Here is a 14,142-nt window from a genome sequence, read left to right as displayed (position 1 = left end):
CCATGTGCTTTTTAGAATCTGCATCTCCTGTCCACTGGCGAGTCCATAAGCCTCTCCTAGCAGAAAGACTGCGTAAGGAATATAATATGATAGCAGCAGCATAAACACGCCGTCTGTGCTTGCAGAGCGCTGCTTGGTGCATCACTTTGGCCTGCAAGGGGTTAAGGTTTTTTGTAGTGGGAGGAACGTTGAGTGAGGAACTGGTAGGCCATTGGCCGGATTGTGGAAAGGGACTGTACAGCCTGGATATAGGTGGCTAACCCACCATTTCCTGCCTCTTTCAGTGTCTTCACGCAGGCAGTGCAAGTATTGTTCATTTATTCAGTAAATATACTTTAATTTTTCTTCTCTTTTTTCCTTATCTTTTTCCTTATCTTCTCTTTCCTATATTCCTACTGCTACATTCATCCTATTCCTAACTTTTTTATTCTTCTTCTCCTACTTACTGCTTGTTTTTTATAACATATTGGAGGTGATTGCTGGGTATTCCCCCACCCCCCCTTGCTGTGACTCCTCTCCCCCCTGGACATGTCGGGGTTACGAAACCCCCCTTCCCGTCCTGCACGCAGCGCTGGCCTCCCCGCCCGGCTGTTAGATTCCCCTGATGTTCCGCCGGGTCGGGGAAGCCCTGCTGCTGCGGATGCTGTATCTGTGAGGGAGACCAGGGCTGTGCGCGGCCGAGCTCGGCCGCCCGCCCGCGCTCCCCCACGTGTGTCCTCCCCGTCTCCTTCCCCGCTGCGATCAGCGGCTGGCGACGGAGCTGCTGGGGCTGCCATGGAGACCAGGGCTGTGCGCGGCCGAGCTCGGCCGCCCGCCCGCGCTCCCCCACGTGCTTCCTCCCCGTCTCCTTCCCCGCTGCAATCAGCGGCGGGGGACGGAGCGCCGGGGAGCAGGAGAAGCCTCAGGCGGCCTGCCAGGGACGGTGTTTTACCGTCCCTGGCCCCGCCGCTTCTTACAGCGGGTGGCCGCGCGGGTCACGTGGGGCGGGGGCGGAGCTCCCGCCCGGCGGCCCGGCGGCTCTCCCCACTTCCCAACACGGCTGCCTCAGTTAATGGGCGGGTGGGGGGTCGCGCGGCAGATGGATTACTGCCTGCGCGTGCGGACAACATGGCGCACAGCAGGGGGGCCCACATGAGGCATACCCCCTCTGTGCCACTACCCCCCCCACCCGTGCGGTCAGCGCCCTCCCGCGTTGGGGTGGGGCGTCGCCCCCGCTCCGCGCCAGCGGGGGGGGCATTATCCATTACAGATAGTGCGGGGCCGGTCGTACGGGGGCGGCCCGCGCCCGCCCGCGGTGTGCCTGCCCGTCCGACCTCCCCTTTCGCGGTGGGGCCCGGGGCGTCGGGCCCATCCAGGACGCCCGCCTTGGCAAGTGGCTCGGCCGCCGCCCGCGGCCGCGCGCCTCCTGGCAGACAGCGGGCGGGGTCGCGCCTGCCAGCTAATCACCCCACTAGGGGGCGGCGTGCGCAGGCGGATCACGACCCAGCACCCACTCCCCGCATCCATTTTTCAACTGCCGACGCTTCCGCGGTCAGCTCTCAGTCCGACGTCGGACTCCTCCCTTCTAGTGGCGACGACTCTCCTGTGGCCGACGCTCGGGTCGGTAGACAGTCGAGGGGTCGGCAGTCTATACGCGGTCTGGCGCAGCCAGACGGTGGTGCCATGATTCCCGACAGTGAGGGATCCTCCGGATCCTTGCTCCCGACGGGAGGTTTGCGTACCGCACGTCGGGCGCATGACGCGCGGAGGAGGTCCGTCCTTACTTCACCTGCCCCTGCGACTGCACCCTTGGTGGACGCCTCCGTCTTGTCCGCCATTTGTGCCGCTGTAGTGTCAGCGGTGGCTCCCTTGTTATCCTCCGTACCCGGGGGACTGGGGCGGCCCACCGCTTCCTTGGCGGATAGCATTGCGCAATCCCTTATTCCACTTCTGTCTACTGGGGCAACTACCCCCCCTTTTGCCCCGCTCCCGGTGGCTGCGGGACCGGAGGCGGTGCAGGGGAACAATGTCTCTTTTGTCTCCCCAGCCACGGTAGTCGGATCGGCAATGGAATCCGCCGGTGTATCCACGAGTCGTTCGGTGGCCGGAGGCGCGGACGGCGTGCCCTCTCGAGCAGGTGAGTCTTCCTCGGACCCTGACTGGTCCAAGGGGAGCGCTAGCGGCTTGGGTTCGGGTACTCGCTCCAGCGCCTCTAGCATAGGTAGCAGCGCAGGCAGGATTTCCGGCAAGCGCAGTAGGCGCAGGCGTCGGGGCACAGATTCCTCCCTTGCCTCTACTTCCTCGGAGGGTCTGTCCTCCTCAGATGGCGGCTTGCACAGGGTGAAGCGTCGTAGACAACGCAAGCGGCGGTATTCCACCTCGTCCGCGTCCCAAGTATCGGTGGAATCAGACACCGTGCACTGCGCCAATACGGCGGTGCAACGTGGACTCAGGCCCCGGATCCGGGACCGTATCCGTAAGGGCCAATATGTGAACATTTTTGCCCTTACCAGCGACGATCGCAAAGCCTTGCTTTCGGCTAAGAAAAAGGGGCAGGGTAGCGAGGACACTTTGCGGTCCTACCAGAATTGGGTCCGCTGCATGTTGATCTTTGCGGCGTGTTACCTAGAGACGCGCCCGGATGAACATATGAACGTGGTGCGCTATCAATTTCTTATACACGTTCTGTACCATAAGTACAAAGGGTCTGCCTGGCGGCGCTACGACGAGGATTTCCGACGCAAACAACATGGCCGGGAGATCTATAACTTTGGTAAAAAAGACGTGGAATTGTGCTCTGAACTGACACAAGGTCCGGCCGCCACAGATGACGGCGGCTCGGCAAGACGATGGGCAAAAAAACCTGCCTCTCGTTCTGCCGGCTTTCGCGGAGGCGCAGGGCGCGCGGGGCATGGGAAATGCTTCGCTTTTAATAATGCACAATGCGACTTGGGGGGGCGATGTCGTTTTCGCCACTCCTGTATCAGATGTGGCGGGGGCCACGGCATTAAAGATTGCCCCAGTCCTGGGACCGGAAGTGCTTTTGGCTCGCAGCCCCGACAGAGTCGCGCTCCCGCGGCCACCGGCGCTAGCCACAGCTCCCACCCCAATTAGACTTTGCGCGCTCATTCCCTGGCTGCGACGATACCCGCGGTTGGGGGACGCCCGATTTTTACACTCAGGTTTCGCGTCGGGTTTCCCCTTGCCGATACATGGACGGGTGGGTCCTGGGACGGGTACTAACCTGCGTTCGGCTCGGGAGTTTCCGGACGTGCTCCGGCACAAGGTAGGGGCGGAGGTTACCTTAGGGAGGATGATAGGCCCTTTCCGGGAGCCCCCCTTGCCAGACTTGGTCTTGTCCCCCGTAGGCGTAGTGCCCAAAAAGACAGCGGGCAAATTTCGCCTCATCCAACACCTTTCCTGTCCTGCGGGGTCCTCGGTTAATGACGCTATCCCTGCTGACCAGTGTAGGGTCGTTTACCTGTCCTTTGATTCGGCCATTGACACCGTACGGTCTTTTGGCCCAGGGGCAGTTATGTGTAAGTTGGACATCCAGTCTGCGTTTCGTCTCCTTCCGCTGCACCCTTCCGCCTTCAGGTTTATGGGTTTTAAGCTGGACGATGGGTACTACATAGATCGGTGCCTCCCTATGGGTTGTTCTATCTCTTGCGCCTACTTTGAGAGATTCAGTTCCTTCCTCCACTGGTGTCTCCAGCAGGCAACGGGGGAACGGGGAATTTCCCACTACTTGGACGATTTTCTGTTTATCGGCCCCTCAGACTCCCCTCGCTGCGTCAACCTGCTGCAGGGGGCTCTGGCCCTCTTTGCGCGCTTCGGGGTTCCGGTTGCACCAGAAAAGACGGAGGGACCCTCCGCCTCCTTGGTTTACCTCGGGATCCAGATTGATACGGTCAGGGGTCTCTGTAGGCTTCCCTCGGACAAGGTGTTGCGTTTACGTGACGGTATCATATATGCGCTGTCCGCGGGCAAGCTCACTCTCAAACAGGCCCAATCCCTATTGGGCCTGTTTAACTTTGCTTGCAAAGTTATCCCCATGGGCAGGGTTTTCTGTAGAAAATTGGAACGGGCTACCGTGGGGGTTAGACGCCCGCATCATTTCCTCAGGTTGTCCCTCGAAATCCGTCGGGATCTAAGCATTTGGGACGAATTTCTTGTTCGTTTCAACGGCACCTGTATTTGGCAGGAGGCGATCGTGTCTAGCCCGACCCTGGAGCTTTTCACGGACGCCTCCGGCGCTTTCGGGTTTGGCGCTTACTTTGCGGGTCGTTGGTGTGCCTCTCCTTGGCCGCATGCCTGGCTTCGCATGGGCCTCACTACGAACATGCTGTTGCTGGAAATTTTTCCTATTCTGGTCGCTTTAGACTTATGGCGCTATGCCCTGCGTAATAAACATGTTGTCTTCTGGTGCGACAATCTGGGCGTGGTTTTTGCCATCAACCGCCAAAAATCCACGTCCTTGCCGGTATTGCGGGTCATTGCGCAGATAGTCTTGTTATGCTTGGTCAACAACATTACGTTGCGAGCAAAACATGTCCCTGGCGTGCGTAACGAAATTGCAGATGCCCTGTCACGCGGCGATTTGCAGCGATTTAGGCGCTTGGCTCCTGCAGCTCTCCTCCATGGGGAATTATGTCCTGCTTCTGTGTGGCAGGTCATCCACCCGGAATGGAGGCGTTAGCCCACAGGTCATTGGCCCCTGCAACTTTTGCGGCCTATCGGGCCGCCTGGGAGCGGTGGTGTCGCTTCATCCGGGAGAGAGGCCAGTGTGGTAAGACCTCTCATGATTTACTTTTAGATTACATCTGGGTTCTGTACTCCGACGGTATTTCGCGGGCGTCTGTTAACAGGGTTCTGGCAGGTATCTCTTACTTTCTGCAGCTGCGGGGGGAAGCGGATTTTACGAAGTCCTTTTTCCTCCGGCGGGTGTTGAAAGGTTGGGCTCGGGCCACCCCGCCCCTCCCGGATACCCGCCAGCCGATCACCGGTGCTTTGCTGAGGCGGATTTTGGGATCCCTACCGAGCATTTGCTTTTCGGGATACGAGGTTCGCCTCTTCCGGGCGGCCTTTACTATGGCCTTCCACGGTGCGTTCAGGGTGGGTGAGCTGGTGTCCGTCTCTCGGGCTTCGGTCTCGCCCATGCTGGAGGCCCACGTCGTCATCCGCCCCGACGGTTTATGGTGCAAAATTCAGCGATCCAAGACTGACGTAGCCGGCAGGGGGCAGTGGGTTCGAATGGGTCCGGCTCGTGCGCGGGGCATTTGTCCAGTTTCCGCGGCCCGGGCATATTCGTCCATACGGCCTCCAACGCCCACCGGGTGGCTCGTCCACTGTGACGGCGCCCCGTTGACCAGATATCAATTCCGGTCGGTTTTGGGGCGTTGTATTTTGTACCTGGGTCTATCTCCGGCCGACTATGGGACTCACTCTTTCCGCATCGGCGCTGCTTCAGCTGCCGCTGCGGCGGGTTGGTCCGAGGTCGAAGTCCGGGCACTGGGTAGGTGGAGGTCTGGTGCAGTCAGACGCTATATCAGGCCTTTTCCTCCCAGTGCGCCCCTTTGAGGACTAGCCGCTCGTCGCAGTTGCACTTGGTGATTGCGGGGGCCTTGAGGAATTTTTGTTTTATCGTTGGTTTTAATTTCGGCTTTTGCCGGCTAGCGAAGTTTCGTTTTTGCCTCAAGTCAAATTGGGCGGCCCCCCCCCCCCCCCCCCACACTCCCCCCCCGTTAGGGCTGCAGTCAGGTTTCTCATTTACATACCTTATGTATATCATTCCTAACCTTAGCACACCTTATTTTGCAGGGCGGCGGTTAGATCCGCACTTTCTATGGTTTGTCGGCCATTCCTACATCTACTGGCTGTCCGTGTCGGCTCTGGCTTGCGACACCGCCCGGTTTCCGGAGCTGCAGGCTGTGCGCTGGTTGGGGCGTAGAGGCCTCCGCTGGGATGGCCTGCGGGACTGGCTTCGGGCGGCAGTTGGCCGATTTGGGTACCCCCTGATTTTGGTCTTGCACCTGGGGGGCAATGATCTGGTACGCCGCTCTGGGCTCGACATTCGCCTCGAAATCAGGTGCCAGCTACTGGAACTCATGGCTGACTGGCCGTTTTGCCTCATCCTCTGGTCGGACATCGTTCCTCGGCGGTCTTGGCGCGGAGCCTTTAACCCCGGGGCGATTGACCTGGTTCGGAGGAGGGTCAATTCGGTCGTTGGTCGTGCTGTCCTCCAGCATGGCGGGCTGGTTGTGCCGCACGGTGGCATTTCCTACCGTGACCCGACACAATACCGGTCTGACGGGGTGCATTTGTCCCCGGCTGGCATGCTTATCTTCCTGGAGGACATTATTTACATTCTTAGGTCCCTATAGATAGCTCTTTTCTGTTCATAGTTCATTAAGTCTCTCTAGTTAGTTTTTCTGTTTTTGTTGTGTGGGTTTTTAGTTCGGTGGCGGTGGCAGGTTTGTAACCTGGCAGTTGGCCGGTTTTCAGAACGGTTACTTAAGTTTAATGATGAGTTCACAGTTAGTCAGTTTGGGTGTATTTATAGGTAATTTATATCTTTTAGAATTAGTTTACGGGCATCATTTTCACAAGTGGGCCCATATAATTAGTATAAAACATATGTGGATGTCGGGGCCGGTGGCCCAACTTTTATCCCGTAGGGGCGGAGCGTACCTCCGTCCCTGCAACCGTTGGGGGACAGGGGTAGTGGCAGAAGGTCGACCCCTGTCCTTGGATTTTTGATTCTCGATGTCTGGGATGGAGGCAGCAGGCCGATCCCGGAACATCTGGGGCAGGAGGCTCCCTAACACATGTTTTTTACTGCTTGTTTTTTATAATGTTTATCACCCATGTTACATTTATTATGTTTAACCGTTCTTCTCCTCGCCACCTTTAGTTAGAGAGGGAAGTCTGCATTTTAGTTTTAGTATTTAATAGGCCTCCCTCTCAGTCAGAAAATAAAAGCTGACCCCTTTCACGCCAACTACAGTTGTGGTGTCTTTATTTCATAAGATAAGTGTGCTTGAGTGGCGCGTGGAAGCATCTGACGTGTGAGGTTTAAGACTGCGTAAGGAATATAATATGATAGCAGCAGCATAAACACGCCGTCTGTGCTTGCAGAGCGCTGCTTGGTGCATCACTTTGGCCTGCAAGGGGTTAAGGTTTTTTGTAGTGGGAGGAACGTTGAGTGAGGAACTGGTAGGCCATTGGCCGGATTGTGGAAAGGGGCTGTACAGCCTGGATATAGGTGGCTAACCCACCATTTCCTGCCTCTTTCAGTGTCTTCACGCAGCCCGCCCTCCCGCCCCCAAAAAAACCGGAACAGAGTTGGTTTTGGTTTTACTATGGGGTTCTTTGTGTCGGCTTTCGGTGGCCGGTTTTCAGAACGGTTACTTAAGTTTAATGATGAGTTCACAGTTAGTCAGTTTGGGTGTATTTATAGGTAATTTATATCTTTTAGAATTAGTTTACGGGCATCATTTTCACAAGTGGGCCCATATAATTAGTATAAAACATATGTGGATGTCGGGGCCGGTGGCCCAACTTTTATCCCGTAGGGGCGGAGCGTACCTCCGTCCCTGCAACCGTTGGGGGACAGGGGTAGTGGCAGAAGGTCGACCCCTGTCCTTGGATTTTTGATTCTCGATGTCTGGGATGGAGGCAGCAGGCCGATCCCGGAACATCTGGGGCAGGAGGCTCCCTAACACATATGTTTTTTACTGCTTGTTTTTTATAATGTTTATCACCCATGTTACATTTATTATGTTTAACCGTTCTTCTCCTCGCCACCTTTAGTTAGAGAGGGAAGTCTGCATTTTAGTTTTAGTATTTAATAGGCCTCCCTCTCAGTCAGAAAATAAAAGCTGACCCCTTTCACGCCAACTACAGTTGTGGTGTCTTTATTTCATAAGATAAGTGTGCTTGAGTGGCGCGTGGAAGCATCTGACGTGTGAGGTTTAATGGACAATGCACTTACTTTAGATGCCAGTCGGCAGATTTCCCTCTGTGCATCTCTCATATATAAGACTGAGTCTTTTATATGGTCTATGGTTAACAGGATCGTGTCTCTGTCTAATGTGTCAATATTTTCTGACAGTTTATCTGACCAAGCAGCGGCAGCACTGCACATCCAAGCTGACGCAATAGCTGGCCTAAGTATAATGCCTGTGTGTGTATATACAGACTTCAGGATCGCCTCCTGCTTTCTATCAGCAGGTTCCTTGAGGGCGGCCGTATCCGGAGACGGTAGTGCCACCTTTTTAGACAAACGTGTGAGCGCTTTATCCACTCTAGGGGGTGTTTCCCATCGTGACCTATCCTCTGGTGGGAAAGGGAACGCCATTAGTACCTTCTTAGGAATTACCAATTTTTTATCAGGGAAAGCCCACGCTTCTTCACACACTTCATTTAATTCATCTGATGGGGAAAAAACTACGGGTAGTTTTTTCTCTCCAAACATAATACCCTTTTTAGTGGTACCAGTAGTTATATCAGAAATGTTTAACACCTCTTTCATTGCCTCAATCATACAGTGAATGGCCTTAGTGGGCATCAGGTTTGACTCATCGTCGTCGACACTGGTGTCAGTATCAGTGTCGACATCTGGGTCTGCTTGAGGTAGCGGGCGTTTTAGAGCCCCTGACGACCCATGCGACGCCTGGGCAGGCACGAGCTGAGAAGTCGGCTGTCCCACATTTGGCATGTCGTCGATTTTCTTATATAAGGAGTCTATACGTGCACTCATTACTTTCCATAAGCCCATCCACTCAGGTGTCGGCTCCTCCCCCTATGACCCTCCTCCAAGCCTCAGTTAGGATACTGTGCCCGGACGAGCGTACACAATAAGGAAGGATATTGAATCCCGGGTAAGACTCATACCAGCCACACCAATCACACCGTACAACTTGTGATCTGAACCCAGTTAACAGTATGACAAACGTAGGAGCCTCTGAACAGACGGCTCACAACAATAACAACCCGATTTTTTTGTAACAATAACTATGTACAAGTATTGCAGACAATCCGCACTTGGGAAGGGCGCCCAGCATCCACTACGGACTACGAGAAATAGATTTATCGGTAAGTAAAATCTTATTTTCTCTGACGTCCTAAGTGGATGCTGGGGACTCCGTCAGGACCATGGGGATTATACCAAAGCTCCCAAACGGGCGGGAGAGTGCGGATGACTCTGCAGCACCGAATGAGAGAACTCCAGGTCCTCTTTAGCCAGGGTATCAAATTTGTAGAATTTTACAAACGTGTTCTCCCCCGACCACGTAGCTGCTCGGCAGAGTTGTAATGCCGAGACCCCCCGGGCAGCCGCCCAGGATGAGCCCACTTTCCTTGTGGAATGGGCCTTGACAGATTTTGGTTGTGGCAAGCCTGCCACAGAATGTGCAAGTTGAATTGTGCTACAAATCCAACGAGCAATCGTCTGCTTAGAAGCAGGAGCACCCAGCTTTTTGGGTGCATACAATATAAACAGCGAGTCAGACTTTCTGACTCCAGCCGTTCTTGAAATATATATATTTTCAATGCCCGGACCACGTCCAACAACTTGGAATCCTCCAAATCGTTAGTAGCCGCAGGCACCACAATAGGCTGGTTCAGGTGAAACGCTGACACCACCTTAGGCAGAAAATGAGGACGCGTCCGCAGTTCTGCCCTGTCCGAATGGAAAATCAGATATGGGCTCTTATATGATAAAGCCGCTAATTCTGATACTCTCCTGGCTGAAGCCAGGGCCAGTAGCATGGTTACTTTCCATGTAAGATATTTCAATTCCACCGATTTGAGTGGCTCAAACCAATGGGATTTGAGAAAATCCAAAACTACATTAAGATCCCACGGTGCCACTGGGGGCACAAACGGGGGCTGTATATGTAGTACTCCTTTTACAAAAGTCTGGACTTCAGGAACTGAAGCCAATTCTTTCTGGAAGAAAATCGACAGGGCCGAAATTTGAACCTTAATGGACCCCAATTTGAGGCCCATAGACAATCCTGTTTGCAGGAAATGTAGGAATCGACCCAGTTGAAATTCCTCCGTGGGGGCCTTCCTGGCCTCACACCGCGCAACATATTTTCTCCAAATGCGGTGATAATGTTGTGCAGTCACCTCCTTCCTGGCTTTTACCAGTGTAGGAATGACCTCTTCCGGAATGCCTTTTTCCCTTAGAATTCGGCGTTCAACCGCCATGCCGTCAAACGCAGCCGCGGTAAGTCTTGGAATAGACACGGTCCCTGCTGAAGCAGGTCCCGTCTTAGAGGTAGAAGCCACGGATCCTCCGTGAGCATCTCTTGAAGTTCCGGGTACCAAGTTCTTCTAGGCCAATCCGGAGCCACGAGTATCGTTCTTACTCCCCTTTGCCGTATAATTCTCAGTACTTTTGGTATGAGAGGCAGAGGAGGGAACACATACACTGACTGGAACACCCACGGTGTTACCAGAGCGTCCACAGCTATTGCCTGAGGGTCTCTTGACCTGGCGCAATACCTGTCCAGTTTTTTGTTGAGGCGGAACGCCATCATATCCACCTTTGGTTTTTCCCAACGGTTCACAATCATGTGGAAGACTTCTGGATGAAGTCCCCACTCTCCCGGGTGTAGATCGTGTCTGCTGAGGAAGTCTGCTTCCCAGTTGTCCACTCCCGGAATGAACACTGCTGACAGTGCTATCACATGATCTTCCACCCAGCGAAGAATCCTTGCAGCTTCTGCCATTGCTGTCCTGCTTCTTGTGCCGCCCTGTCTGTTTACGTGGGCGACTGCCGTGATGTTGTCCGACTGGATCAACACCGGCTGACCCTGAAGCAGGGGTTTTGCCAGACTTAGAGCATTGTAAATCGCTCTTAGCTCCAGTATATTTATGTGAAAAGACATCTCCAGGCTTGACCATACTCCCTGGAAGTTTCTTCCCTGTGTGACCGCTCCCCAGCCTCTCAGACTGGCATTCGTGGTCACCAGGACCCAGTCCTGTATGCCGAATCTGCGGCCCTCTAACAGATGAGCACTCTGCAACCACCACAGAAGAGACACCCTTGTCCGTGGTGATAAGGTTATCCGCTGGTGCATCTGCAGATGCGATCCGGACCATTTGTCCAACAGATCCCACTGAAAAGTTCGTGCGTGGAATCTGCCGAATGGAATCGCTTCGTAAGAAGCCACCATCTTTCCCAGGACTCTTGTGCATTGATGCACAGACACTTTTCCTGGTTTTAGGAGGTTCCTGACAAGTTTGGATAACTCCTTGGCTTTCTCCTCCGGAAGAAACACCTTTTTCTGAACCTTGTCCAGAATCATTCCCAGGAACAGCAGACGTGTTGTCAGTGTCAACTGAGATTTTGGAAAATTCAGAATCCACCCGTGTTGTTGCAGCACTAATTGGGTTAGTGCTACTCCGTCCTCCAGCTGTTCTCTGGACCTTGCCCTTATCAGGAGATCGTCCAAGTAAGGGATAATTAATACGCCTCTTCTTCGAAGAAGAATCATCATTTCGGCCATTACCTTGGTAAAGACCCGAGGTGCCGTGGACAATCCAAACGGCAGCGTCTGAAACTGATAATGACAGTTTTGCACCACGAACCTGAGGTACCCTTGATGTGAAGGGCAAATTGGGACATGCAGGTAAGCATCCTTTATGTCCAGGGACACCATAAAGTCCCCTTCTTCCAGATTCGCTATCACTGCTCTGAGTGACTCCATCTTGAATTTGAATTTCTGTATGTACAGGTTCAAAGATTTCAGATTTAGAATAGGTCTTACCGAGCCGTCCGGCTTCGGTACCACAAATAGCGTGGAGTAATACCCTTTTCCTTGTTGTAGGAGGGGTACCTTGACTATCACCTGCTGAGAAAACAGCTTGTGAATGGCTTCCAATACCGTCGCCCTGTCTGAGGGAGACGTTAGCAAAGCAGACTTTAGGAACCGGCGAGGGGGAGACTTCTCGAATTCCAACCTGTAACCCTGAGATACTACCTGCAGGATCCAGGGGTCCACCTGTGAGCAAGCCCACTGTGCGCTGAAATTCTTGAGTCGACCCCCCACCGCTCCTGAGTCCGCTTGTAAAGCCCCAGCGTCATGCTGAGGGCTTTGCAGAACCCTGGGAGGGCTTCTGTTCCTGGGCAGGGGCTGCTTGCTGTCCTCTCTTACCCCTTCCTCTGCCCCGGGGCAGATATGACTGTCCTTTGGCCCGCTTGTTCTTATAGGACCGAAAGGACTGCGGCTGAAAAGACGGTGTCTTTTTCTGTTGGGAGGGGGTCTGAGGTAAAAAGGTGGATTTTCCGGCAGTTGCCGTGGCCACCAGATCCGATAGACCGACGCCAAATAATTCCTCCCCTTTATACGGCAATACTTCCATATGTCGTTTAGAATCCGCATCACCTGACCACTGTCGCGTCCATAAACTTCTTCTGGCAGATATGGACATCGCATTTACTCTCGATGCCAGAGTGCAAATATCCCTCTGAGCATCTCGCATATAAAGAAAAGCATCCTTTAATTGCTCTATAGTCAATAAAATACTGTCCCTATCCAGGGTATCAATATTTTCAGTCAGGGAATCCGACCAGACCACCCCAGCACTGCACATCCAGGCTGAGGCGATGGCTGGTCGCAGTATAACACCAGTATGTGTGTATATACTTTTTAGGGTAGTTTCCAGCCTCCTATCAGCTGGATCCTTGAGGGCGGCCGTATCAGGAGACGGTAACGCCACTTGTTTTGATAAGCGTGTGAGCGCCTTATCCACCCTAGGGGGTGTTTCCCAGCGCGCCCTAACCTCTGGCGGGAAAGGGTATAATGCCAATAACTTTTTTGAAATTAGCACTTTTCTATCTGGGTTAACCCACGCTTCATCACATACATCATTCAATTCCTCTGATTCAGGAAAAACTACAGGTAGTTTTTTCACCCCCCACATAATACCCCTTTTTGTGGTACTTGCAGTATCAGAGATATGCAAAGCCTCCTTCATTGCCGTGATCATATAACGTGTGGCCCTACTTGAAAATACGTTTGTTTCTTCACCGTCGACACTAGATTCAGTGTCCGTGTCTGGGTCGACCGACTGAGGTAAAGGGCGTTTTACAGCCCCTGACGGTGTCTGAGACGCCTGGGCAGGTACCAACTGGTTTTCCGGCCGTCTCATGTCGTCAACTGATTTTTGTAATGTGCTGACATTATCACGTAATTCCATAAACAAAGCCATCCATTCCGGTGTCGACTCCCTGGGGGGTGACATCACCATTATCGGCAATTGCTCTGCCTCCACACCAACATCGTCCTCATACATGTCGACACACACGTACCGACACACAGCAGACACACAGGGAATGCTCTTATCGAAGACAGGACCCCACTAGCCCTTTGGGGAGACAGAGGGAGAGTTTGCCAGCACACACCCAAGCGCTATAATATATATGGGAACAACCTTATATAAATGTTGTATCCTTATAGCAGCTTAAATATATAAAATATCGCCAAAAAAAGTGCCCCCCCTCTCTGTTTTACCCTGTTTCTGTAGTGCAGTGCAGGGGAGAGTCCTGGGAGCCTTCCTCACAGCGGAGCTGAGCAGGAAAATGGCGCTGTGTGCTGAGGAGAATAAGCCCCGCCCCCTATTCCGGCGGGCTTTTCTCCCGGAGTTTGAGATATCTGGCATGGGTTTAATACATCCATATAGCCTCAAGGGCTATATGTGATGTATTTTTTAGCCATAAAAGGTATTATACATTGCTGCCCAGGGCGCCCCCAGCAGCGCCCTGCACCCTCCGTGACCTATGGTGTGAAGTGTGTGTCAACAATGGCGCACAGCTGCAGTGCTGTGCGCTACCTTCATGAAGACTGAAAAGCCTTCTGCCGCCGGTTTCTGGACCTTCAATCTTCAGCATCTGCAAAGGGGGTCGGCGGTGCGGCTCCGGGACGAACCCCAGGGTGAGACCTGTGTTCCGACTCCCTCTGGAGCTAATGGTGTCCAGTAGCCTAAGAAGCCAATCCATCCTGCACGCAGGTGAGTTGAACTTCTCTCCCCTAAGTCCCTCGATGCAGTGAGCCTGTTGCCAGCAGGACTCACTGAACATAAAAAACCTAAAAACTTTTTCTAAGCAGCTCCTTAAGAGAGCCACCTAGATTGCACCCTGCTCGGACGGGC

At 53.6% G+C, this 14,142-nt stretch overlaps 1 protein-coding gene across 2 annotated transcripts; it reads left to right on the top strand.

Moving 5' to 3' along the window:
- Positions 1–283: 283 nt before the first annotated feature.
- LOC135056372 (collagen alpha-1(I) chain-like) lies at positions 284–7,878 on the top strand. 2 transcript variants are annotated; one of them, XM_063961460.1, is made up of 2 exons: positions 284–324; positions 2,027–7,878. In XM_063961460.1, the coding sequence occupies exon 2, from the start codon at positions 2,047–2,049 to the stop codon at positions 3,091–3,093; it is 1,047 nt and encodes a 348-aa protein (XP_063817530.1). In that variant the 5' UTR covers positions 284–324; positions 2,027–2,046; the 3' UTR covers positions 3,094–7,878. The 2 variants fall into 2 exon arrangements, with proteins under 2 accessions (XP_063817530.1, XP_063817523.1); XM_063961453.1 differs by lacking the exon at positions 284–324 and having other exon boundaries at positions 331–2,116; positions 4,652–7,878.
- Positions 7,879–14,142: the final 6,264 nt, after the last annotated feature.

Source organism: Pseudophryne corroboree, chromosome 1, assembly GCF_028390025.1.
Source record: "Pseudophryne corroboree isolate aPseCor3 chromosome 1, aPseCor3.hap2, whole genome shotgun sequence".
NCBI lineage: Eukaryota > Metazoa > Chordata > Amphibia > Anura > Myobatrachidae > Pseudophryne > Pseudophryne corroboree.
This window is presented reverse-complemented; position numbering and strand designations above follow the sequence as displayed.